The sequence below is a fragment of the Tursiops truncatus genome, chromosome 3 (assembly GCF_011762595.2).
Source record: "Tursiops truncatus isolate mTurTru1 chromosome 3, mTurTru1.mat.Y, whole genome shotgun sequence".
In the NCBI taxonomy this organism is placed as follows: Eukaryota; Metazoa; Chordata; class Mammalia; order Artiodactyla; family Delphinidae; genus Tursiops; species Tursiops truncatus.
In genome coordinates, this window is record NC_047036.1 from 101176049 (window position 1) to 101201019 (window position 24971).

The following is a 24971-nucleotide window of genomic DNA, read 5'->3' on the forward strand; positions in this document are numbered from 1 at the left end:
TGGGAAAATCTACAGATCGTCATGCCAGAATAAATGTCTTCTGATTTGTTTAAGTGTGTATCTCTCCTATTGAACTGTTAATTGCTTGAGGGTAGGGACCGGGTCTTAAGTTTTTAATGCCCTGCACTAAGCACGGTGGCTGGCACGTAGTAGCTGCTTTCTAAATGTTTGTTGAAAGAATGCTGTCTGGGAAGTCAGAAGTCTCCATTCAAGGCTCACCATTACTGCCATGACCTTCTGTCCTTGCTGCCTCATCTCCTGGATCTTGATGGGGAGGAGATCTATGGCAAACCAATGTGTTCATTCAGTCCTCTGCACAACTGTGCAAACCTTCCTTCAAGAAGAATGGTTCTGAGAAGCCAAATTTCATCCCTCTCCCATGTTTCTTACTCCAGGACAAACTTAGAATTTCACTCGGTTTTGCCTGTAAGCAGTTATCTTGGGAGGACAGCAAGCTCAGGGGGCTCTCCCTTGAGACCACCTGGTTTAGGCCTGCTTTAGCCTCCACACTCTCACTTTCTTGAGCACCCTGAATCTAGGATTTATTTTGTTCCTTCCATTCTCCTGTGATCCAGGGCATGATGGTGTAAATTGGGAATTGAGGGCACGCTTGGTACTGTCCCAACTTGACGTAAGGAATGTCTCCTAGATTATTTAAGATCTGAAAATAGGTTTTCTACGCTTGACAGATGGTCACCTTCCCCTTAATAAAGCGTGTCTGACAATCATACTTTATTGGTGTGGTTAGGAAAAGAATGTCGTAGACTTGAGAAAACATAATAATTTAGAGAGTGACACATTGCAGTGAAGAAATAAAGCTGTAGACTACTTTGAAAAGAAGTAAAACCATAGGAAACCATGATTTCATTGGAACAAACGTTCTGTGTCTTCAGAAAGTTCTTACTAAAAAAAGAAAGGTGACCTCTAGGGCATGGTGTGTGTGTGTCTACACATACATGGAAGTAGCCTCGCTCTGATTTTTTAGGGACATTCTCTTTGCAAACATTCCCCACTTAGTACCTTGTAAGTTTTTTAATATTATCACTAACATAGCAGTTTGCACCTAGGCTTTGGTCCAGGCTGCTTCTTGGAAATCATAGCTACCATGCTGAAGTATAAAATCGCTTATCATTTTTATCAAGGTCTAAAGGTCTGTATAGTATCATACCCCGTGGAATTTATAAACCAGTAATTTCCACTACAGTAAGGGTTAAATAATGCCCCATAAGATACAGTGCATGAACCATATGGAGAATTCAAGTGCTTACCACAATGCACTCACTTTACTGTGTTCTTTTGTGGCTTTCAAGTGTAGAACTATTTGGTACACTATCATAGATAATGTGCAAATCCCAGCAGTTCACACTGGTAATATTTCTAGGATTATTTTAACAAAATAATGGTCCCCTTTCCTATTTGGTAGAAAACTAAGGCTTTGTTTTTCCAACTGTAGGAGTATGTTCATTCAAATTTCCCTGTGGTTTAATTTTCCAAAATTGATGCTTTCTCACAAGGAGCACGTTGTTGTTTATTTTTTTCAAAACCCACCTCTCACTGATTTGAGAAAGGATGGAGAGTAGCTGTGCGTGTTCACTAGGCAGAGTCTGAGATTAGTCATAAGGCAGGATTCTCTGATGCTCAGTGCTGAGATCTGGTTCCACGGATCCCTTTCCACCTCAGCAAAAGTGAAAATGAGAGAGAAGATCAAGAAGGGCCAGAATGGGAGGGTAGCTGGAAGCTGTGGTGTTTCGCTCGTTCATCTCAGTAGATACAGAAAAACGTGGTAATACTGTGAGCTGCCCTTTGCTTATAATACATACAGTTCATAGCAGCAGTCTATATAAGCCCCAGTGGCATTTAACAAATATGAGAAGATACAGGCTTTCTTGATTACTTAGATCTGAATGTTTATTCAAGCTTTCATGAGAGTTTTTCTTCATTTACACAGAGCTCTCTCCACTGAGCAAATGTCCATTTTTAAGTGTGGACCCAGTACATATGAAACAAGTTTTCACAGGATTCAAATTCATTTCATTTGGTCAGGACTTCTTGCTGGTTACTTTAATTAAAACTGGATTTTTTTAAAAAAGAGTAAAAGCAGTCTTTAAATGGGTGGCTTACATCAAAGATTTTACAGTTTGTGAAAAACATTAGTGCTGATACAAAAAAAAAAAGAAAAAAAAGGAAAGAAATGAAAGATAAATTGCTGCATGAAAATATTTCCAAGGCTGTTCTTAGCAATATAGGATTAGCGGTATTTTCCTTTTCAGTGTAGGTGTTGTATGGATACTGGAGACAGTTGTGCACTGTGGGTATTACTGCTGTGACAGAGGAGAGGGGAAAAGATAGGTTTGCAGCCGAGCCTGCGGATGGCACCAAGCCAGTGCCCTGAAAAATGGCAAACGTGTCACAGCTAACAGCTGGATGCAGAAATATTTCTCTTTAATTTGGATGGATAAAACTTTTTTCACAGCAGGGCACTCTCAAAAGAGGACAACATCAAAGAGGGTGGGTCTCCCCAGTCAGACATCAGTGGGCTCCAGGATGGAGCAAAATGAATGAACTGTCAGGACTTTTCCAGCATATTTGCTTCTGCCAAGTGAAAAGTTAAAGGTTCAGTGGCTTGTTCGGATCGCAGACAAAGTCCTGATAATGCAGGCCTGATCCCCAAAGTCTTCCCTCTGATCAACAGACAGAGGATGTCTGAAGAAGAATCTGGATTGATGGATGGCAGGCTTTGTATGGGTGACCACCGCCGTCCTCGGAGATAAAGGGATTCACCAAATGCTCAGAGGCTCTCGGGAGCTCCCGATCTCCATGCTGGAATCCTCAGTCACCCACTCTCCTCTGCCAGCCTGCAGCCTAACAGCTGCTACCCCACAGTGTGACCAAAACACCCATCTTATCTCTTCCCACGCCTGGCTCTCTGAGGCAGGCTTCACGGATACCCCCACCGGTGTTTTACGGTTTATTGACACTTTTCAACTGTTTTTCTGATTACCATATTTCAGTCTTGACTTATGTGTTAGTATTATCTGCAAAGTCAACATAAACCTCTAATGATTTTCTAATATTTCTGGAACTTGATGAATGTGAATTGACAAAGTACAGTATATAGCTTTATATCAGCATTACTGAAAATACGGCAACGGTGTATATAACCATTACTCACTTCTTGACCTTTGAAACCTCAACTCAAAACCTTGGCATTCCAGATATTCCAAAATACTCCAAACCAAAATGAGAGGGAAGAGTTTTCTTATGAAAAATAACAACAAAATAAGTTAATTCTAATGGAGAAATTTTTGAAATGAAAAAACATGTATAGTGTTATATATTTGAGAAAAAAGTGGAAAAACTGAACACAAATAAATCTGGCCACAGTAACGAGTATTTGCTTTAATGAAGAAACTTTCATTTTAGAATATGCATCTTCATCCACAGACTTATGCTTTGGCCATTTTTTTGGTGGTCCTGGTCATTATGACACATTGCCAGTGGAAGGAGAGTGGGTTTTACAGAGTGGGGGAATGGTGGCTTTGTCCATTGCGTGGTTGCTTTGTGTAAATTTGACTAACAGGTTAAGTAATTCTCACTAAATTGACGTTTGCTCTGAAAATAGGAATTTGATAATGACATTATTAATCATTATGGACATTTTCATGGCCCTCATTCCTTCCTTTGAAGAGTTTCAGGTGCTTTTAATGAAAAAGCTCGGCTAGTTCTCCCTGATAAGACAAATGGGATGTGATAAAAACAACAGTCACATGGTGGCCCATGATTCAGGAGGGTTTCATCCTTGTCATACTCACAGACCCACTATACGACTGTGGGCAAGTCATTTCACCCTTCTCAGCCCAAAGTTTCTGATCTGTAAAATGGAATAAGTGTTCCAGCCTACCTTCTAGGTCAGTTGTAAGGATCAATTAAGCTTGGGAAAGTATTTTATAAACTAAAATCCCTCTCAAATGTGTATGACCTGGTTATTAGCTGCTGTTCTTTCTTTGTGTTAAGGTGGAGGCAGATGCTTCACTCATTTTTTTTTTTTTTTTTTTTTTTTTGGTGGAGCCACACAGCTTGCAGGATCTTAGTTCCCTGACCAGGGATCAGACCCGTACCCTCAGCAGTGAAAACACAGAGTCCTAACCACTGGACCGCCAGGGAATTCCTGCTTAACTCATTCCTAAAGTATTGTTTTGTGGTCTCTCTTCTCAAGGTTTGACTTAGCTTGAGTTGAAAGTTTACAAGTAGAGCTTTTAGGAGACCACAGTGGTGTGGTTCTTGCTGTCTTCCTCTCTAGATTGGGAAGCAGTGCCCGGAAGCCATGGCTGACAGTGCTCCCTGTTGATCTGATGCTCAAGGCTGCCATCCACAAATGTCCCCTGCTCCTCCTCCAGGTACATTTGACTGCACAGACAGCTCACCTACCTTGACCATGCTCAGTGCTCATGTAGACATGAGGCACTGTGAGTTGGAGCCTTCTCTGGCCAGAAATGTCAGTGTCTTCAGAGGTCAAGCAGCTGCATGGTAGGGAATGTTCAGTAAGAGGGCTGAAGCCACAATTAATTAAAATGCTTGTAACAACCTGTTAGTTACAGAGATACTCCAGGAATGCTCTTAAAGGTGTGGTGGGTGTCTGTGTCTTTTGGATTACATGTTTGTAACACTGCGTTAACTTTAAGAAATGGAAAATGTAGAACTGACGAAATGCTTCCTTACTGTTTTCTAGATAGTATTCACATTCATCCAGCATTTTTTATATTTTGTTTTATTTTTGGATAGACTCATTGGGGGGGGCAAAAACATAAACTAGAACGACTGGTTTATTCCTACACCCCCTTTATGTTATTCCCAATTTTTCCTTCTCTCTCTTTGAACAAAAGTTGATTTCCTGTTATGTACAAAGCTTTGTGTAAGGTACCCATGGTTAAAATCTTAAAATATTTAAAATGCATTCCTGCCCTCAATGAGCTTGTAATGTTGCGGTCTTGTAATCTTAGCGATAATGAGTTTGCAAATGCCACATGTATTATCTTGTGGTCAGTGTCCATGAGCAGGTTAGTAGATGAAGTCCAGGCTGACATTTCCCATCTAATTATAGTGATGGCCTAAGGATAGCTAATGCTTTCTGGACTCCTACCATGTGCCCAGCGCTGATTTAAGTCCTTTACATATACTAGCTCATTTGATTTTCATATCAGCCCTTTGACTGGGACTGTCATTAGCACCCTTTTTTTCCAAGAAGGTCTCAGCTTCCTCAAGAGGTTAAGTAACTGCCCAAAGTCACTTGGCCATCCGAGGTGAATCTATGATTGTAACTCACACACATTGGAGCTGACACCCACGCGCGTTTTCTTCACCTCTGCCCTCTACCCTCTCCAGTTCCTCCTGACTGGGGTGGCTCCTATTGCATGTTTTCATTGGTAATACTTTAGAAAGTCTCCTCTGACAACCATACTATTTTTTTTTTTTTTTGTGGTACGCGGGCCTCTCACTGCTGTGGCCTCTCCTGTTGCGGAGCACAGGCTCCGGACGCGCAGGCTCAGCGGCCATGGCTCACGGGCCCAGCCGCTCCGCGGCATGTGGGATCCTCCCGGATCGGGGCACGAACCCGCGTCCCCTGCATTGGCAGGCGGACTCCCAACCACTGTGCCACCAGGGAAGCCCCAACCATACTATTAAAACTAAAATCTTTTATTGAGCAACAAAGGTATTGTGTTTTTTTAACTTTTCAGTCCAAACAGTCAAGAATTATTCTTTTGTGTAAATAGTTGTATAACAAAATATTGCACCTCTATCTTCTGATACAAAGGAATCTCACAGTAAAACATTTTTATCCATCTTGCCAAACAGTATAGTTTTCAATTCAGTTTCTCAAATTACTAATACACTTGATTATTGAAGCCCTTGTTTTCTGAATTTTACAGAAAGATGGGGTCGTCTAAAGGTGGTGTGTAGAGAATAGGTGGAGGAGATCTGAGAAACCCTCTTTGTATCTGTTCTTCCCTGGATCTTCCATGTGCTGTGAAGGGACTTAAAACAGTGCTGGGCTCTTAGGTTTAAACTGGAAAACTCCCCAAGAACTCTTCTTGACCCTTTTCTATGGTAATTGTTTATTACATTTTAATCATCATATGAAAACCACCTTTGCATTTCATAGAATTGAAAGAAGTTAGGTTCAAAAAGGATGTAATATTTTCTTTAAAAAGCCCTGGTTGTTAGTGCTTAAAATGGAGTTTTAATTGCATTTAGTGGCGTTTCTTCTCAAGCTTTGAATAAAATCTGAGATCTTTAAGAAGCTATAGAATTATTGTGAGAATTCAATTCAGTTCACTTCAGCATGTTTTGAATTTTGCCAACGTGTTAGGCCTTGTGTTAGATGTTTGGACGTAAAATATGCACCCTCACCTCAAATTTTGGGGGAAAACTGAAGGAGACTGGTGTTTCAGCACATGACCAAATGCTGCTGCTTGGGCCTAGGCACGGGGACATGCCACGGTGTGGAATCGTAGGAGAGGGAGCCTGAGATGTCTCCCTACTCTCTGAAAATTGGCTAATACTTTCAAATAAAACCTTTGGACATTTTCTTTTTCCTTTTTTCCATGCCAAAATTCAGAGATCCCAGTTCTGGGAGGAGCAGATTAATGTTTAAGTTATAATTCAAGTTCCTTTTGTTTAAGGTCCGTGGCTCTCTTTAGAATATCTGTAGGATTAAATGAGGTGTGAGGAGGCCTCATTCTGCCATTGACTAGAGTCTCAGTTTGTCTAAGTCACTAACTTTTGGAGACCCCTTTTCCTTAGGTATATAGTCGTCCCTTGGTATCTGTAGGGGATCAGTTCCAGGACCCACCATGGATACCCCATTCTGTGGATGCTCAAGTCCCCTATATCAGGGGTCCCCAACCCCTGGGCCACGGACCGGCACTGGTCAGTGGCCTGTTAGGAACCGGGCCGCACAGCAGGAGGCCAGTGGCGGGTGAGCGAGTGAAGCTTCATCTGTATTTACAGCTGCTCCCCATCGCTCGCATTACCGCGTGAGCTCCGCCTCCTGTCAGATCAGTGTTGGCATTAGATTCTCACAGGAGCGCAAACCCTACTGTGAACTGAGCATATGTGAGGAATCTAGGTTGTGTGCTCCTTATGAGAATCTAATGCCTGATGATCTGTGGAGCTGAGGCTGGGCGCTGGGGAGCGGCTGCAAATATAGATTATCATTAGCAGAGAGGTTTGACTGCACAGAGACCATTATAAATCAATTGCTTGCAGACTCATATCAAAACTTTATCAGTGAAAACAAGCTCAGGGCTCCCACTGATTCTGCATGTGACTGAGTAGTTATGGTGAGTTGTATAATTATTTCATTATATATTACAGTGTAACAATAATAGAAATAAAGTGCACAATAAACGTAATGCTCTTGAATCATCCCGAAACCATTCCCACCCCCTACCCCGGTCCGTGGAAAAATTGTCTTCTAGGAAACTGGTCCCGGTGCCAGAAAGGTTGGGGACCGCTGCCCTGTATAAGCCAGCATGGTGCATTCGGCCCTCTGCCCTCATGTCTGTGCGCCCTCCGCGATTGGCTGAATACGCGGATGCGGAACTTGCGCGAGAACCAAGGGCTGACTGCAAACTGATCAGGTTAGAACAGGCCATCTCTGAGATTTCTTCCAAATCTCATTTCCCTGGCCTCTAAACTTAGCCAGGGTACTCAGCTGTCTAGCAGAGTTGTTGACTGAAGCCTATCTAGTGGAGGAAGTGCTCTGCCTGTGATTTTTCAAACAGGGTCCCTGCTTCACTGTGGGCCCTTGGTGATGTCCCAGTGACTGTGGCAGACAGCAAAGGTGAGGTTCGCTGAGCTGGTGGGGTGCTTCCTGGTGGACTTGCTTTTTATCTGTTATTATAGTAGACCACAGCAACTTTTATCTGTTTTTATAGTGTAATTACATTTATGACTTCTTTGAATTAAAACGGACCCCTTGCTTAAAAAGATTATTGAAACCCTCTTCTGGTAAAAATAAAAGAAATGAACTCTCTTCTCTGCACTCCCACTCCCTGGAAAACTACAGCACAGATGCTTGGATCTTGGTCAGATGATGGCTTCTGTGCAGCACCCAAGTGATCAATGTTTGCAGTGTTTCCAGGCTATCAGTTCAAACAGGTTTTCTTGAAAGTGCCCCCAGCGGTAGCAGACTGATTTTCACAGGGTAGCAATAATTCCTTTACAGCTGGAATTACCAACTTAAATGCTTTATGAGGCCAAGCAGCTAAGTAAATGAGTGAAGTAAGGAACACTTAAGGATAGGGAGTAGTAGGGAGTATGGGGAGTGAGAAAAGCCCATGGCTAATCTAAAGAGGCCACATTGAAGGGGCCTTGGATGTTTCCGCGGATTAATGCCAGAGATTGGGGACCCATCTTCTGATTTTTTTTCTCAAGAAAAATTAGAAATTAGATAAAATTTCCAAAATTTTAAAACACCAGAGAGAAAACAAAATTGGTCAATTACGTGAATTCAGCCGGAGGGCCACCAGTTTGCAAATCTTGCTTTAGAGAAACAGATTGCTCAGAGCCACCAATATACACAAATTCTTATCATTCAGAAGATGGTTTTCTTGCTATTATGTTAAAATGGGCCCAAGTCAGTCACTGGCTTACATTGTTTCTATGATTATTATTATTGTTAATGTTAATTGGCAGCATTCATAAATGACAAAGTTGTGGACAAGCCACTCACGACCAGGGTTTTTAGGACACAACACTGGTGCAGTTTTTACTCGTGTTGTTCTCATGTAAAATAGATTCTTGTTCTAGGAAAATAAGATCGTAGGAGAGAATGCAGTTTCCTGATCTTCAGGATTGCATGAAATACCTTTCACATGGTGGTTTTCAGTTAATCTATGCGTGGTTTATAATGAGCGACAATTTGTGTGATCATTATCTCAACCACATGTGTGGTATTTCAGTAAATATTGGGTTGAAAACTATAAAAAGTTCCTTAAAAAGGTAAGAATGAGCTCTCCCCCTTACTTATCTTTCTACTCCCACTGATACAGGATAAAAGAAAAAGTACAGACCAAAACCAGTGGTTTTAAAATAGCAACAAAACAATCAGGAAGGAAATCAGTGGCTGATAATGTAGTGATACATATTACCAAGAGTTTCCCAGGAAGATAACACAGATACAGTTTTTAACCTTGGGTAAGATAGTAGGCTTCTCTATTTTAACAACACATGCAAAAATTGAAGTACAGAGAAATAAATGGCTAGGCTTTCTTTTCATTTATTTTTCTCTCTTTGATTTAAAAAAAAAAATCAGAAAAGTCCGAAGTATAATATATAAATGCCATATACAAGCCACCAAAAAAGTGAGTGTTAACACTTTGCCATATTTGCTTCAGAATCTTTTTTTTTTAAGATAAATGAAGCATTTCAGATACATGTGAGTTCCCTTTGTTTTCCTTCCATCCCCTTGTTTCCAAAGCCATGACTCTGATGAAGTTATCGTGAATCCTTCCTGTGTGTCTGTTCAGAATTGTACTATATGTATAGATACATATAGATAGGCATATTGCTATATGTATATTACAATATACACTCATAAAAGATACTATTGGGTGTTATTTTGTATATTTTGAAATGTTGACAAATGATATCATATACTTTAATCTGCAACCTGATTTTCTCAATCAACATTATGTTTTTGATGTTTATATCAACTAGATCTTAATGCAAACAGATCTAGTTCATTCATTTTAAGTGTTTTGTACTTTTTTGTTGAATAAATAAACCACAATGAATTTATTCTTCTGATGATGGATATTTCTCTTATTTATAATTATTTACTGTTATAAGCTGTGCTACAGTGAATGCCCTTGAACTCATCTACTTAGGCACACGTATCAGAGTTTCACTGGAATAATTTCCTAGAAGTGAAATTGCTGAGTCACAGGAAATATGCATTGTCAACTTTATTTTGTTGCCAAAATGTTGCCAAAATGTTCTCCAGTGTGACTGTGCCATTTTATATTCCCTTTCAGCAATGCTAGGACTAACTTTGTAAAATGAATATACTTTCTACAGCTTTGAGGGGTTTCCATTACAAAATTTAACCCTTTTCCTACCAAGTGTCCTGTGTGTTTCTTTACATGTGTTTCCCCTACCTCCAGAGGGTCACTTGTTCAGCTTCTTTAGAAAAAACAGAGCAAATATTAAAACTTTGGTGGTTCATATTCTTTCGGAATAAAGTGCACAGTTTCCAGAAAAACTATGCTTGATTCAAGGGTTCTTTCAAGGAATTTTTTTCCTAATCTAAATTTAACTCTTACCTTCATTCTCACCATTTGAATGAATACAATTTCTGACCTTTTTGACATTTTCATCAGTCCTGAGGAGATTGTCTAAACACTTTATGCATGATTTTTGATATTTTTCTGCTTATTTTAAATCTTTTGAAAGGTAATGAAAACAAAATAACTCTTGGTCTTGGCATTAATACATCTCCTTAGATTCCTTAAATTTTTTAGACCTATTAGGTATCTAGCTTAAAATTACATTTTAGCGTCACACAAATGTAGATGTTAATGTGGCTTCCAAGAACAACTTCCCGACCTTGAAATTGTTGCAGCTGCTCTAGACCGAAATCTGCTGAAACATTTCCCCACTCATGGTTCCTTCTCTCCTAGAAGGAATAATGTCAGCCCGTCTGGATACAGGGACAGTGTCCTTGTATAGTTCAGATACACGCAGAATTTTATCGCCCTCTTTAAAAAAAATTTTTTTTAACTAAGCTCTTAGATGGAAGCAAACTTGAGCTAATGATGGAGAGTAATAATAATACTCAAATTAGGACCCAGAGCTTTTCTGAGAAGTCGTCTTTAGTTCCTCTTTGGCGTGCACATGTGGGTATCTTGGTTTTCCCAATTTTATTCTACTTCTTTTAGGAAAATGAACAGAAATAGGCATCACTGCCTTCTGGCCCATTGTTTCACTTTCAAGAAACACAGTTTAAATGTTAACTCCTACCAGCAGAAGCCAGAAAGCGCTCCAGGATGGTCTTGAGCCAACTGCAAAGGCACGTGTTTTCCACCCACCTCCCTAAATAACGTAGGTTGGAGGTGCTGCCCGTATTAGCGTGATGGGCCCCCATGACGAAATTTCACATGCTGTGAATATATGTTGTTATGACTGGACATTTTATGACATTTATGAAGTTTTTATTTTGGGGGGGTTGAAAAGCATATCATCAGATTCGTGTTTTGAAAGATCACTCTGGCTGTACTTTAGAGACTAGGTTGGAAGGGCCTGAAGAAGGTGCAGGAAGATCAGTTAAGGGACTTTTGTCTTCCTTCAGGCAAGAGAGGAAACTGGTTTGGGCAGGATGGTGATGGTGGAGAAGGAGAGATGTTTAGGAGGCAGATTCAGCTGGATCTGGTGATAGCTGGGCTCTGGGGGGTTGAGGGAAAGAACAGTGTCAAGGTTGAATGAGCTTCCTCACCTCTGACTGGATGCACACTTGTGCGATCCAACTAGGTACATGGGATTTTCATCAGTTTCATGTGAAATCGTGTGATGTCGGTATCAGGCTGAAGCCAGGGAGGCTCAACCTCGTGCTGTGCGCTCATTGTGTGATATTTGGGGAAAGCCTGACAAATAGCCATCTACTTTCCTCAAGGCGAGAGGAGTTTCACCAGGTAGGCAAAAATTGTAGGATTCCTGTAATCACAATATACTTAGTTTAAGGAGACTATTGTTGAAACAGTGTGGGAGGAAACACTTTTTTTTTTTTTAACATCTTTATTGGAGTATAATTGTTTACAATGGTGTGTCAGTTTCTGCTTCATAACAAAGTGAATCAGCTATACATATACATGAATGGATAAAGAAGGAAACACTTTTTTATACTCATTTTCAAGACTGACTGGCTAGTGTCTGGTGTTCAAATGAGCTAACGCTCAAGGCAACACCCACAACTACATATAAACGTTAGAGAGTTTTACTTGCTGTTGAGGACATTAGCTACAAGCACAAAGGAGAACTGCGCTTCTCCAAATGTGTCGTTATTTTCACTAGCAGCTGTCATGGGTGGTTTGTTCATGGGGGAAGGACAGGGCAGGGGGCTGGATCATCAACGTTTTGGGCTCCATTATAGATAAACAGTGGCATTCAGAGAACTGATGGCTGTGTTCAGTGTTGCACGGGTTGTCAACAGCAGACTCAGGGTTGAGACTTTGAGCCTTTGAACCAGTTTCCTAAAACGAAAACAAAGACAACAACAACAAAATAAGTACAGTGTAATAACCTAACCTAAATATGAAATCTGTCATTAGGTTGCTCGAAGAGCAGATGTATCCACTGCATGAAATGTTTCCGTTCTCTGCCATCATCCCCGAGCTAGGAATTTAAAATCATTAATCTTAAATATAATATCATCCAGGAATCTCTTCATTCTTCTCAGGCTACATTGATTATCAGCTGTAATCACTCTGGCCTGCTACCCAGTTATAACTTCTCCAACAATTGTATTGGTTGGATTAGTGTCTCTCTTCTGTTTCTGGGGGTTAGTGGAAAGATTGGGGGTGAAGACAAATGAGTTCAAGAAAAGCCAAAAAAAGAAAAAAATCAGCTATTTTAAAATGACTGGTGATGATAAAAAGAACTGTCATCACTAAGCCCTTTGACCTCCAGAATAGAAATACTGAGCTAAATTAATATGAATGACCCTACTAATTTTAGGGCCGAAATGTAACCAGTGAGGCTCTCTGTGAGACTTATCTCTGTGTCTATTTGGAAAGGAAAAGTGGAAAGGCTGATTAGCAAAGGTAAAAAATATTTTCTCAGGATGCTCTGGGGAACAGAATCTTACTGCTGATTTTATTTGAAAAGGTCCAGTTTTGCCATGGTCCTTCTGAGAACTGTACCCCTTGCTTCCTGGCTGCCCCTAGGGCTGAGGATGATCTTTGAGGATTGCTGTACATATATAACCCCGGATCTCCCACTCCTCTAGATACCACAGCCTTCAAGGTACCCAGGGCTGACCTGGTTTCTGGAAGTGAGAGCCGATTGTCTCTGCTGTCAGCACTGACTCCGCATGTCCTAGGCTGGCCAGTTGTTTCGCAGAAGACTTTTTGTCCCACGCTTATTGCCTGGTTTGAAGCAGATTTCATTTCCTTGAAGGTGCTTGAAAGAAAATCTGCTTGAGGTGGCCTAAGGCAATAATTATTAGAGCAACCTTAGTTAAGACATTAAAAATCCATAGGAAACAGTTATTATTATTTTTTCTTTCCCTTTGTGAGGGTCTCTCTTTTTTCATGACTCCTCTCCTAATAGTTTCAGGTCCTGACAGCTGAAGTCCTACATCTTCTGCGAGGTGAGAGTCCGTTTATTTCATCTGAATCAGAGTCTGCTTTATCAGTGTGATACAGCTCCATAATGCTCCAACCTCTGCTAGGTGTCACCCAGCTTGTTAAGCAGACGGTCCCTGCCTCCCGAATGCCTTCGAGCAGTTACGTGTTTGAGAGGAGGGCCTCTCGTGTGGATGTTCCAGCCATGTCAGCGTGGCCTCGCCTCTCAGCTTGCTTTGTTTACCCAGCAGCTCATTACTTAAGAGTAGCCTGTCAAAAGAGGTTAAATATTCTTTGGGAAACATGGTCACTCACATCCTTGAGATGCCACAAATGTATTTAATAAAGGGAAGATTGGCTCAATAAGAAAAACGTGATTAACTTGCATCACCAGAAAATGTTTTTCTTCTGTTATTCCAGTTGAGTTTCCACAAGCATTCATAAGCACTAGCAAACCTACGGGCAATAAATTGCTGCAGCCGACACATAAAGACACCAAGGGAAGCAGGGAAAATGATTGCTGATGATTCGTTCTAACTACTTGACCTTCTGACCTCTTCTCTAGATATATGACCAAGATGGGACACTACAGCACTTTATTGATGGTGGGGAACCTAGTAAGTCGAGCTGGATGAGGTATATCCGATGTGCAAGGCACTGCGGAGAACAGAATCTAACAGTAGTTCAGTACAGGTAAAGTATACCTTGATTTACCGCTTACAAAGCCGAAGCCCTTTGCCTTGCATATATAAATTCAGGCTTGCTGCTAGTTTTGAAAAAATCCTGCAGAGTCCTGAAGAACTCTGCAAGGACTGGCAGGAATTTTTTTTGCTAGGTTCGTGATATCTCCTTAGTTCTCCTAACAGTAATTTATTGAGAATTCGGGAAGAAAGATGTTAGGAGAAGGCCTTTTTTCACTCACTGCATGTGATAAAGTTACTTCCACATCATCACCTGAACTTTCATAATGGCCTGAGTGAGCCCGGCGAACTCACTGACTCGGAGTGATTTCCCCCAGAGCAGACGTGTCCACACGTAAACAGGAGTTTAGAGATTCAGCCCCAGGTCGCTTGCCTTCAGTCCCCTGCGGTCTGGCTGTCTCCTAGGGAGAACAGTTTGATTTGTACAAAGGCATGGGAAATCAAGAACTCTCAACACTCCCAAAGCTGCTTTTCTAAAACCGTTATGCTCGGCAGCCTTGGCTGAGTCAGAGCAACCTCTTCTGATCCCTTGAAATGTGCCAAAGCGTTTGGCTTTGGTCCTGCGACAATTCAGAGTACGTTTCAGGGGATGAGGTAGTTCCGGAGCATAGAGAAGGCCCTGGTCTCCTGAGATGTTTGGGCAAAGCCCAAAGGGTAACAAAGATGAGGTGAGCCACCCCCATTGCCCAGAGTCTCATAGGGAGGCCTGGGGTGGGGTAGGGGCATAGAAGCAGGGTGGATTCCCAGAGCCTAAGCCACACCTGCCCAGTGCACCTGTTGGTCAGGCATTTCCATTTAATGCGAAAAGCTGGAGTGGAGACAAAAAGGCAAAGACAGATCCCATAGGAAAAAAGCCCTGCCACTAAGCCTTCTTTTCTCAGAATCCCTCGAAAACATGTGCCCTGTAAATATATGACCTCAGTTATAAACAGCCGTGTTCCCTTTCGGATCAGAAGCAACTGTTTAGCTTTACCAGGCACCACAGACACATCAAAGCAGAAGAGCCCTTGCTCGGCAACTTGGAGTCCTGCCTATGACGATTTATTTTCATTCTCATTTTTTTTTTTAAATGAAGACTTAAAAAAAAAAAAAAAGCTTCATTCCCCTTATAGGTTAAAGGCTGCACAAATCTGGCTTGCTCTCCAAAGGCCTCCAAATTCAAAAGGAACATATTTGGGCAGCATGTGACTCACTGCCTTGGTTTCCTAGGCAGTTATCTTTCATTACATAAGGGTTTAAACGAACTTGTGTACGACGGGATCTGGTTACAGTCTGTATATGGGCTTCACCCACCTTCCCTGCAGCTGCATCTCTGTCATGAAGTTTTTATAAAACTCGGAGCTAGAAAATTAGTAAAGGTTGTGCTTCTCCATTTGGCAAGAGATAGATTGGCTGGTTCTGTCATGGGCACCCAGGGAGCTCTTGAGGCAAATTCTGACTTTGGGAAAATAAGAAACCCCTACGAGGAAGGTGGGTATGAGCAAGTCATTACCTTTCTGTCAATGTTAAGTGGGTTTTATTGCTCCCTTTCCTGATGGCACTTACACATCAAGTTCTCTCTGCCGATCTGTTTTCGATTACTTCAGATCTTTATAAAATGAACTACAAAAACACAATTTAAAAACTGGCATCCGTCACCAGTGACCACGTCCAAGAGTAAGAAAATAGAAAAGTTGGACCCCGAAGAGCTAGCCTAATTTTTATTGTACATGAATGTCCTCTTCACAAAAAGTCAGCTGGTTTAGATTCATTCTGTTATGATTTGTAATATCTAAATGGAATTTTCTTCAAAGAACCCTTGATTGATTGACCCTTAGCTGAACGTTTTGTTTTTATTTTGAGGCTGACAATAATGTTTGTTGGCGTGTGTTCTGCTTCAGCTGCGTTGGGACGCCATGAAGCTATCTTTATGAGTCATCCAACCACAATACTAAATACATGTCAGCAAAGGAAATATTATCTGAAAAGGGAAAAATCCCTTTGATGTGCTTCAACATGCAGAGATTTCTGCGAGTTTTGGAAGCTCTGCCCGCTTGTAAAGAACGGTGTACGCTTACACATTTTTTTCCCCCTTTCGGCCTACTCTGTGCCTCCAAAGACCACCCATTGCTCGAAAACAGTTCTGCTCTTTCAGCGGCAAAGTGTGTCATTTGGTTTTAGCACATTCATTTGCCGGGCGCTGTGTTTATATTAAGGGAAGCCAAACCGAGAGATGAAATGTTACAAGGGTGAAGTACAAAGTCGACTCAATTTTTCTCAAGTTAGGAGATGCCAGTGATTTATAGCCCGGCTCCAATTTTGATTTTTTTATGTAGCAGTGGAAAGAATTAATAAAATGCACAGCTCTTGGAGGTGCGGAGGGAGGAAGGGGAGTGAGGTCCGGACAGCTGGCTGGAGTTTTTGTCAGATATTCATAGAATGTTGGGAGAAAACACTCTGCTTAGCTAGCAGTGCCCTCGTGAGACAGAATGGCAGCAAGTAAGGAAAATAACAAGATAAATGAAATTTTTGCAGCTGCAAGTAAAATATTGAGAATCTGCACTTTTTTTTATTGATCTTTATGATCCTATTGCCAAGAGCCACTTTGTGGTGACAAAATATGTTGACAAGTGCATATCTCACTGCCATGAAAAATGTGGTGAAGGCTTCGCATTATGTCTGCAGTGTTACACAAGGAACAAATTGCCCTGCTACGGCCAATTCCTTACAGAAAGGCTAAACTTAAGGTCCACCAACCCTAAACACTTTTATCTTGAACTTGAGGCTAATATTTGTAGCAATTCTTCATTGAGAAAACCCGTCGCAGGCTCCTCTTTCTTTTAATCTGTAGATTTTTCTTTACAGTGCCACAGCTGTTATAAAAAAGTGGTTATTTCTTGGTACCTTCACTCCATCATTTCAGAGTGTAATCTTTCAGCCAGAGTAAAGTGTTCCTCTTGTATTTACTGAATTTCCATCCATTTCACATAAGAGGGTTTTTCTCTTCTCCTGTATCAAAGTTTAGAAAAAAAGCAATGGGGAAGACTTTTATTTCTTTCAGTCCTTATATCACAAAGCTGCTTAATTTTATTACGAATTAGAGAACTCCCAATGCCAAGTTGTAAGAATATACGCAACACTTTCCCTTCAAATAAGAAATCAATAGTATTAATTTATATGTGAGGTTGAGGCACCGGAGTCTGCAATTTGCCAATAGAGAGAATCTTCTCATTAGTATGAGATGGAATTTTTTTTTTTTTTTTAATGAACTCTTCCTTTCTGCTGTCTCCCGGGCCAAATATCTTGTCTCTTCAGCCAAGAGGTTCTGTGGAGGGACACTGTGGAAATAAACTGTGAGCTATTTATCATACCAGGTTACAGGCTCTAATTGGTTGTTGGGAACGATAAGGTGGGTGCAGATTTTATTACAAACAGAAACTGTTTAGGTGGAAAGCTGGGCAGAACTTTTTCGGGGCAATAAAAGTGTGGATGGGGCACATGAGTCCTACCGATTACTAAGCTGGGTTTTCTTTTGTTTTGAATAGGTCGAATATATTCTACCGAGCCTGTATAGATATTCCCAGGGGTACCGAGCTTCTGGTGTGGTACAATGACAGCTATACGTCTTTCTTTGGGATCCCTTTACAATGCATTGCCCAGGATGAAAACTGTAAGAATTTATTTTAGCTCTGAATTCACATTTCCAAATACCTATTTCAAAGCTAACTTTTTAAGAGTGTTGTTTGAAACTCCTGAAATGCGGTTCACTCTGCTGTGTAACACAAATGTGCACGTCTGTTCCATCATTTTCTTTTCCTTGTATGTCCTTTGCTTTTTCACAGGGAATCTTGACTTGTACAGGCCAATTTTTCTTCGCCTGCTTATGATTTTAAAACCTTTGTCCTTTGTCCTGGTTTTAAATCATTGCCAGCTGAAATGTTAAGGCAGTTGGTATTTACTGAGCACCTACTATGTGTCTGTTTACAAGAGCAGCATAAGATACAACTTCTCCTCTGAAGGGATGCACAGTCTTGCTGGAGTCGCATTATTTGCAAAAATGAAATAATGAGTAAACACTGTTGTTTAATCAGGAGTAACACCCCTCCAGTCGATTGGTTTTGCTTCCTCTTAAGTAGTCATTGGAATGAGAAATGGTAGGAAAAATCATAGACGTATGATTGAGGAATTTGTCTCTCTCTAAGCAACTTAGTCTAAAGTGAACCATGTAATTTTCTTCTATCTTTCTTACCATGGCAATCATTATGTTTAAAAAATAATCTAATGTCTAGGCAGATGCAAACTTTTGCAGCAATTTTCACCTAAACTTTATATATTTGTTTTTATCAATTCTTTGGGAAAATGTTATGAAGTGATTTCCAGTATTTGGAACAGAATTAAGTGATTCTGATGTGCTTCAGTGAGAAACACTGGTTTTAATGACACTGTTTTTTCTTGTCATCAAATTGACTAATCTGTGAACTGATAATTTGGGATTATACAGTAGAAAAAGACGCAGAGAGAACAGATCTATTTAAGAAACTTCATTTTGGAAAAAAAATGTGTTATTTTAATTTTTCCTTCTCTACTTACTTTCTCTCACACACATATAAACTCCAAAAAAATGTTTATAATACTACTGATTGAAATGCTGATCAGGTATTTCTTTTCCATGTTATCTTTATTTTCTTTGTAAAAAATAGAATCCTCAAAAAAGCATATTACTCTCAACTTTCCTTTTCCACTTTACCCTAACCCCAAACCAATCTCAAATCAAAAAATGAATCTCTGCACATGTAAGTACATTCTTCTTACTTCCCAAGTTTCCATTGGAAAGTTTCTTTTCTGCAGTCCTACTCCTGTTTGAGGGAGTGTCTGTTTCATAGGAGAAAATCTCAGTGTTGGACATGAGTGTGTGGTTGGTATTACAGGCAGAAATGGCCGTGGCGGCCAGTGTGCTTTGTCTTCCCACAATGGCTCCATGCCCAGCTCCCCTAAAACTAGATGTAGATCCACACACAGAAAAGCACCAGGATCAACTCCCCTGATCTGCTGACATGGGCCTGTCTATACATTAGAACCTTGGTGTAACTTTGCCTTCTAAAGGATGGAATCTGATCCAAAAAGATTCCAGAAATCTTATAAGGCCTTCTGTTTCCTCCTTTAGTACAGCCTGCTCCAGACTCTGAAAATATTGTGGTATGTGTGTCAAGGGATGTCTGGGAGTAAACATATCAAAGTCTAGAGTTGTAAAGTACATGGCACACAGTCCAAAAATAAATTCATTCATTCATTCATTCATATTTGTTGAATACTTACTAAGGACCAGCATCATTGCTGGGTGCTACAAACGTAGCAGTGAACAAAACAGACAAGAATTCCTGCCCTCCTAGAGCATAGAGTCTAGTAGAGGGAGACAGATTATCAACCTGTATATGAGTAAATAAATAGTTTGTCAGGTAATGATAAGTGTCATAGAGTTAACAAAGCAGAGAAGGGGTGAGGAGTGCCAGGAGTTGGGAGTTGCAATTTTAGAGATGATCGGGGTGGGCCCTACTTGGAAGGTGGCCTTTGGGCAAAGACTTAAGGAGATGAAGGAACAAGCCATGTGTTCTTTGGGAGCAGTGTTGCAGGCAGCTGGACTCCAAGCGTAAAGACCCAAAATGGAAATGCTACTGGCCTGTCAGAAGAGCATCACAAAGACTGACATAGGTGTGTCAGTTGGAATGTATTGGTTGAAGTGGGGAGGGGTTACCTTAGATTTGGGGGAAGGGATCTTGTAGGGCCCAGGAGGTCACTGTCAGGACCCTGGCTTTTACTCTGTGTGCCTTGGACAAAGGGGGTATTGCAGAGTTTTGAGCAGAAGAGTGATATGACCTGACTGAAGTTGTAACAGGATTACTCTGGCTACTGAGTGGGGACCTGACAGTGAGGGTGAGGATGGAGCAGGACCCAGTTAGAGGCTGTTGCTGGAATCCAGTGAGGGGAGGTAATGGTGGTTTGGACCAGTGTAAAAGTGGTGGAGGTGGTGAGAAGTGGTTGGATTCTTGATATATTTTGAAAGTAAAGTCAACAGCATTTGCTGACACATTGGATGCTGAGTGAGAGAAAGGAGTCAAAGATAACTCCAGGGCTTTGGTCTGAGGAGCTGGATGGATGGAATGGCCATTTACTGAGTTATGAGTCAGACATGGGAACTGTGGAATGACTGCTCAGGGAATGTGTTTCTTCCCCTTGACGTGGATCTCTGGGGTGGAAGTCTCACATCTACGACATTGCTTCCACCTCGTGATGCTGTTACATGGACGAGAGGGATTTAGGGGCTGAGCTGGAGGATTGGGGGTTGTACGTGCCATTCACAGCCACCTGACGATGGTGTCTAAGAGCGTACCAGCTGGTCTCCAGTTTCAGTGTGGTAGTGCCATCAAAAATGTACTTTCTGGCAACACCAAGTGCTTTGCTTCTGAGGCCTTCTTTCTCCCATTGTCCAACCTGCGTGAAGCATTCTTGAGGTTGCTGATTAGGGTATTGAATAAACTCTCCCGGGGCACATGTTATGTATCATTTAGCACCTGAAATCCTTGGAAGAAAATTCACAAAGCTAACGCACCTCGAAGTATTGTGGATTCAGTAGGTACACTATGCAGCTCTTTTAGGTTGAGTTCAGAGCTCTAAGCAAGGGTGGAGGGAAGTTTAAAGGGAATTAAGTCATTGACTAAAATGCTCAGCAGTGACCATCTCCCTCCCCCCTAAGGGTATTACAGGAATTTTATTTCAGTTCTTGTCTCAAAGTCATATATCTGTGATGTGATTGGCCACCCAGGAAACCAGCAGAAAGCTTCATCAGATGGCGTGGGGGGAGATATATGACTTTGACTCTAACTCGAAGATGGATTGTCATTCCATATGATTCACGGAGAGACCTAGGGATGCTTTATAATGAGGGATCCTTATTCTGTACTGAGAAAATACTCTGTGTGATTTAAAAGCACAGATGTGTGAAAGGGCATGGACAGATAATTTAACAGATAGCCTTCTGCAACCCTGAGTAATTGAAATCATCTCAATGGGATTAGCAGTTTGAAGACAATTTTTATGCTACCGAGTTAGCCACAAAATAAATTAGGTACCCTAAAAAGAAGCTTCTTGAGATCAAAGACTTATTTGACAAAATGCTTCCACAGAGCCTCCTTATAGTGCTATGCACACAGTAAACAATTAATACATGCTCACTGGATACATATTGAGAATTTTGTTGCCATTACTAGAAGGGGTACATAGTTCAGCTAGATTTTTTTCTTGGTTAATGAAATTGATACATGGTCCAAGACATTCAAGTAAAATATGATTTTACTTAGTGAATAATACTTATTAAGCGCTTTCATTTATAAAAATATCATTTTCTTCTCATGGTTCTTTCAACGGCGAAAGTACACATTTCCTATTGAGCATGTGGGCGGGTTCAGGCTTCAGTCACTGGCCCCTCTGGCACTGGGACACGCTCACTGCCTGGAGGAGCCATTGAAAGCAGCCTTGCCTCAAAGAGAAGGCAGCGTTTCACACAGGCACTTGGGTTCTGGAAGCAATTCCTATGTTATTTTCTTAAAAAAAAAAAAAACAACCCATAGTTATAAGTGTAATAGAGCTCCAAAGAGAGCGCAGCTCTGTCCACTATGGGCCTTTCAGAAGAGCCTGAAGGAACGCCTGTGTCGACAGATTGTATCCGCAAGAAGGAATGAGGTTCCCCAAAGCTTCCAGTGGGGGATTAGCTCCTGCAGAGTGTAAAGACCGTAGTGTATTCATATTCATTTCAGAGGAAATTGAAAAAAGAAACCTGGGAATAAATGTTAAACACGTCTTCCTGCTGCTTTTTCTGTCTTGGCATGTGAAGCTGAGGTAGCAGAATGTGACACTTGATGGCAGCGCAGAGGTTCGCTGCACTGGAGTAAACTCTGCCCGCAAGAGGCCTGCCTTTTTCCTTTGATTTTAATGAGCAGAAAATAAAAATTGGCACCTCTGCACGGCGCACTGACCCCACCATCCCACCAACAATAAGGAACTAGGCCCCGGATAGAAAGGCCCCACTCAAGCCTTCTACCTATGAACATTGAGGCGATTACAGAATAGTTCAGTCCAATGAGAACATCTGTGTGCAAGGTCCTGTGGGAAGCATTGTGATGGGGTACAAAACCTCAGACCCCGTCCTCAAGGAACTCCGTGTAGGAGAAGGCACGTAGCAAAAACTACAACAGCAAACCTAACGCAGGTGCCATGTGAGATGGCCGTAGCAGCGAGCCTGGGCTAGGCGGGTGTTAGGCTCAGTCTTACTGCAGTTGGGAGGGGCCCGGCTCTAGGCTCCTTGTGCACAGTGAGCAGCTGGGACTGGATCCTCACATAAATCCAAGAACCAGAAGTCACTGTTTTGTCCTTTAACGGGACTAGAAAAGTGCTACCCTCAAGCCAATAGGCCATTGGTGAAAAAAACAGTATGTCATGCTCCAAAAAACCAGCCCCAGCTATGGGAGGATACAGGGTTGGATTTTGCCTTACCTGTCAGTTGTGGAAACCCTGGGCCAAGAAGTAATATAAAACTTGGCTCAGAACTGAAGGAACCTGTAGGGTCCTAGAACAAACAGAGGAGAAGTCACCCCAGAGGGATGTCTTGGTATCTGCACAGGACTCTAACAGAAAGCAACAGCCACTGAAAACACCTTCACAGAAGGAAGTGGCAAAAGACACAAGGAAACCCGTTGTCATGAGAGATTTGACCTCTTGGGCTCCTTGATCCCAGCCATGCTTTAGGATTGAGGCCCTCATTCCCCCATATCTGGGGGTGTAGAGGGCTGAAAGGTGCTCCCAGATTTATACTGCCAACCCAGATCTCTCACCGGAGCCCCAGGATCTTGTCTACCTGTCGGATTCCCACCTGCACTTGCCTGTCTCAGAGGTGTCTCAAACTAAGCATGGTAAAGTGAAACCATCCTACTCTGTCCTGCAAGCTGCCTCTCCCCCAGTTCAGTACCTCTCACTCCCATTCATCCAATTGTTCTTTCTAGAAACCTTGACCGCTTGTTCTTTCTCACCTCTTCTATCCAATCATTCATAAATCCCTGTTGATTGTGTATTCTTAAATGAGTTTCTTTTCATTTCTGCTGCCACCTCCCGATCAGCCTCACCATCAGCTTTGGCCTGGACCCCTGCGGTAGCCACCTGCATGTCACATTTTCCCTTTTAGTATCACAGCAGCCAAAGTGAAAATTCACTGATTTGTTGATTTTATTGTTTCAGCTTATTCACTTGTTTTGTTTTTTTGTTTTTGTTTTTGCGGTATGTGGGCCTCTCACTGTTGTGGCCTCTCCCGTTCCGGAGCACAGGCTCCGGACGCGCAGGCTCAGCGGCCATGGCTCACGGGCCCAGCCGCTCTGCGGCATGTGGGATCCTCCCGGACCGGGGCACGAACCCGTGTCCCCTGCATCAGCAGGCGGACTCTCAACCACTGCGCCACCAGGGAAGCCTTCACTTGTTTTGTTAATAGGTAGTTCGGTTCCATAGATCAAAATACAGAAAGTAATATGGGCATATTAATTCTTCTTCCAAAAGGCAATCAGTTGAAACACTCTTAGGTGTCCTTCCAGATGTATTTTTTTGCCCATTCTCTCATTTGAGCATATTCTCCCTCTCTTTCTCTGGCGCTCTCATTCTACCCCTCCCCTTGTATGCAAATAGCAGCATACTATATATTCTTTGTTCTGTACCTCGCTTTTTCATTTAATGATACAGAGTGATGATGCATTTAAAGCATAAATCTAATAACCTTATACCCTAGCTTAAAACCCTTCTTTGGCTAGCCATTACTCTTATAATCAATCCCTAGTTCTTTAATATGATAGCCCATGGGCTACATATAGTTTCCAGAAATGTTTTGTACGGCTCACATAGTGTTTTGCAAAAAATCGAATTCAAACATCTTTACGCTGGCCATGCCCTATTTAGTTTGCTGAAGACCCCACCGTCCTCTGTTGTATTAACCTGCTTCCCAGCACTGATTTCTGCTATGTGCCCTGCCGCCACGGGCATTGGGAATTGTGCTGCCTTCTTCTCCAGCCTCAGCTACAGCCCATCTCTGCCTCGTTCTCTGGCCACATGAGTCTGCTTTCCATTCCTTCCATGCCCTGAGCTCCTCACCTCAGCATGCCATTCAGACTTAGTGACACAGCTGCCAACGTGTCATCTCCTCTCATCCCCTTTTTCCTCCCTTTGCACCTGTCTGATGCTGTGTACCCTTCAGGACTCACGTTCAAGGTCACTGCCTCAGGGAAGCCATCATTCCCACCCGAAGTTTAGCCATCCCTGTTAGACATTTTCTTGGCCTCCTTTCTTCTCTGTCATACCACTTATTACACTGGTAGCAACTGTATATCGTCAATTCTAAAATTCATATATTTTTCACATTTTAATCTTTCTGAACCTGCTAAGTGTGTTATAATGATCAGTGACTTACAATTAACGGTGTGGCTTGCAGTTAATGGAAGTTTAGATTTGATGAAACTGAGTAAATATTTACCTGTAAGGACATTTGTATAATATCTGTCTCTGTCCCTACAGTTTACGTGGCCTGAAAGCCGGGGCTGTGGCTCTCTTGTTCCCCTGTATCCTCAGTGCCAGCAATGTCAGGCTTGTCACTGATGCTCTGTACGCATTTGTGGACTGAATGAATGGATGAGGGTGTAAAGTAGGACTTTGTTGTATAGATCCTGCATTGCATTCTCTCAGGGGTTTAATTTTGCAGGATTTGATGAGTTTATGTTCTTTCCTGACTAAATCCTTTAGGGCTTTGAAAGTTTGCCCTCTTTCCCTTAACCTTTGTCTTATAGACTGAAGAGATTTTACTTGCTCATTATGTCTTCATGTAGAAACCCCTTCATCCTTTTGGGGAATTGCCTTAGTCGTTTCT

The 24971-nt window shown here is 41.8% G+C and overlaps 1 protein-coding gene across 2 annotated transcripts in view; it reads left to right on the forward strand.

Moving 5' to 3' along the window:
- PRDM6 (PR/SET domain 6) overlaps positions 1–24971 on the forward strand; it is a 106025-nt gene that overhangs the window by 56742 nt on the left and 24312 nt on the right. For both annotated transcript variants that reach the window (XM_033853113.2, XM_073802449.1), the window contains exons 4-5: positions 13906–14033; positions 17566–17690. In XM_033853113.2, the coding sequence (XP_033709004.1) occupies positions 13906–14033; positions 17566–17690 (253 nt within the window). The remainder of the gene's footprint in view (positions 1–13905; positions 14034–17565; positions 17691–24971) is intronic.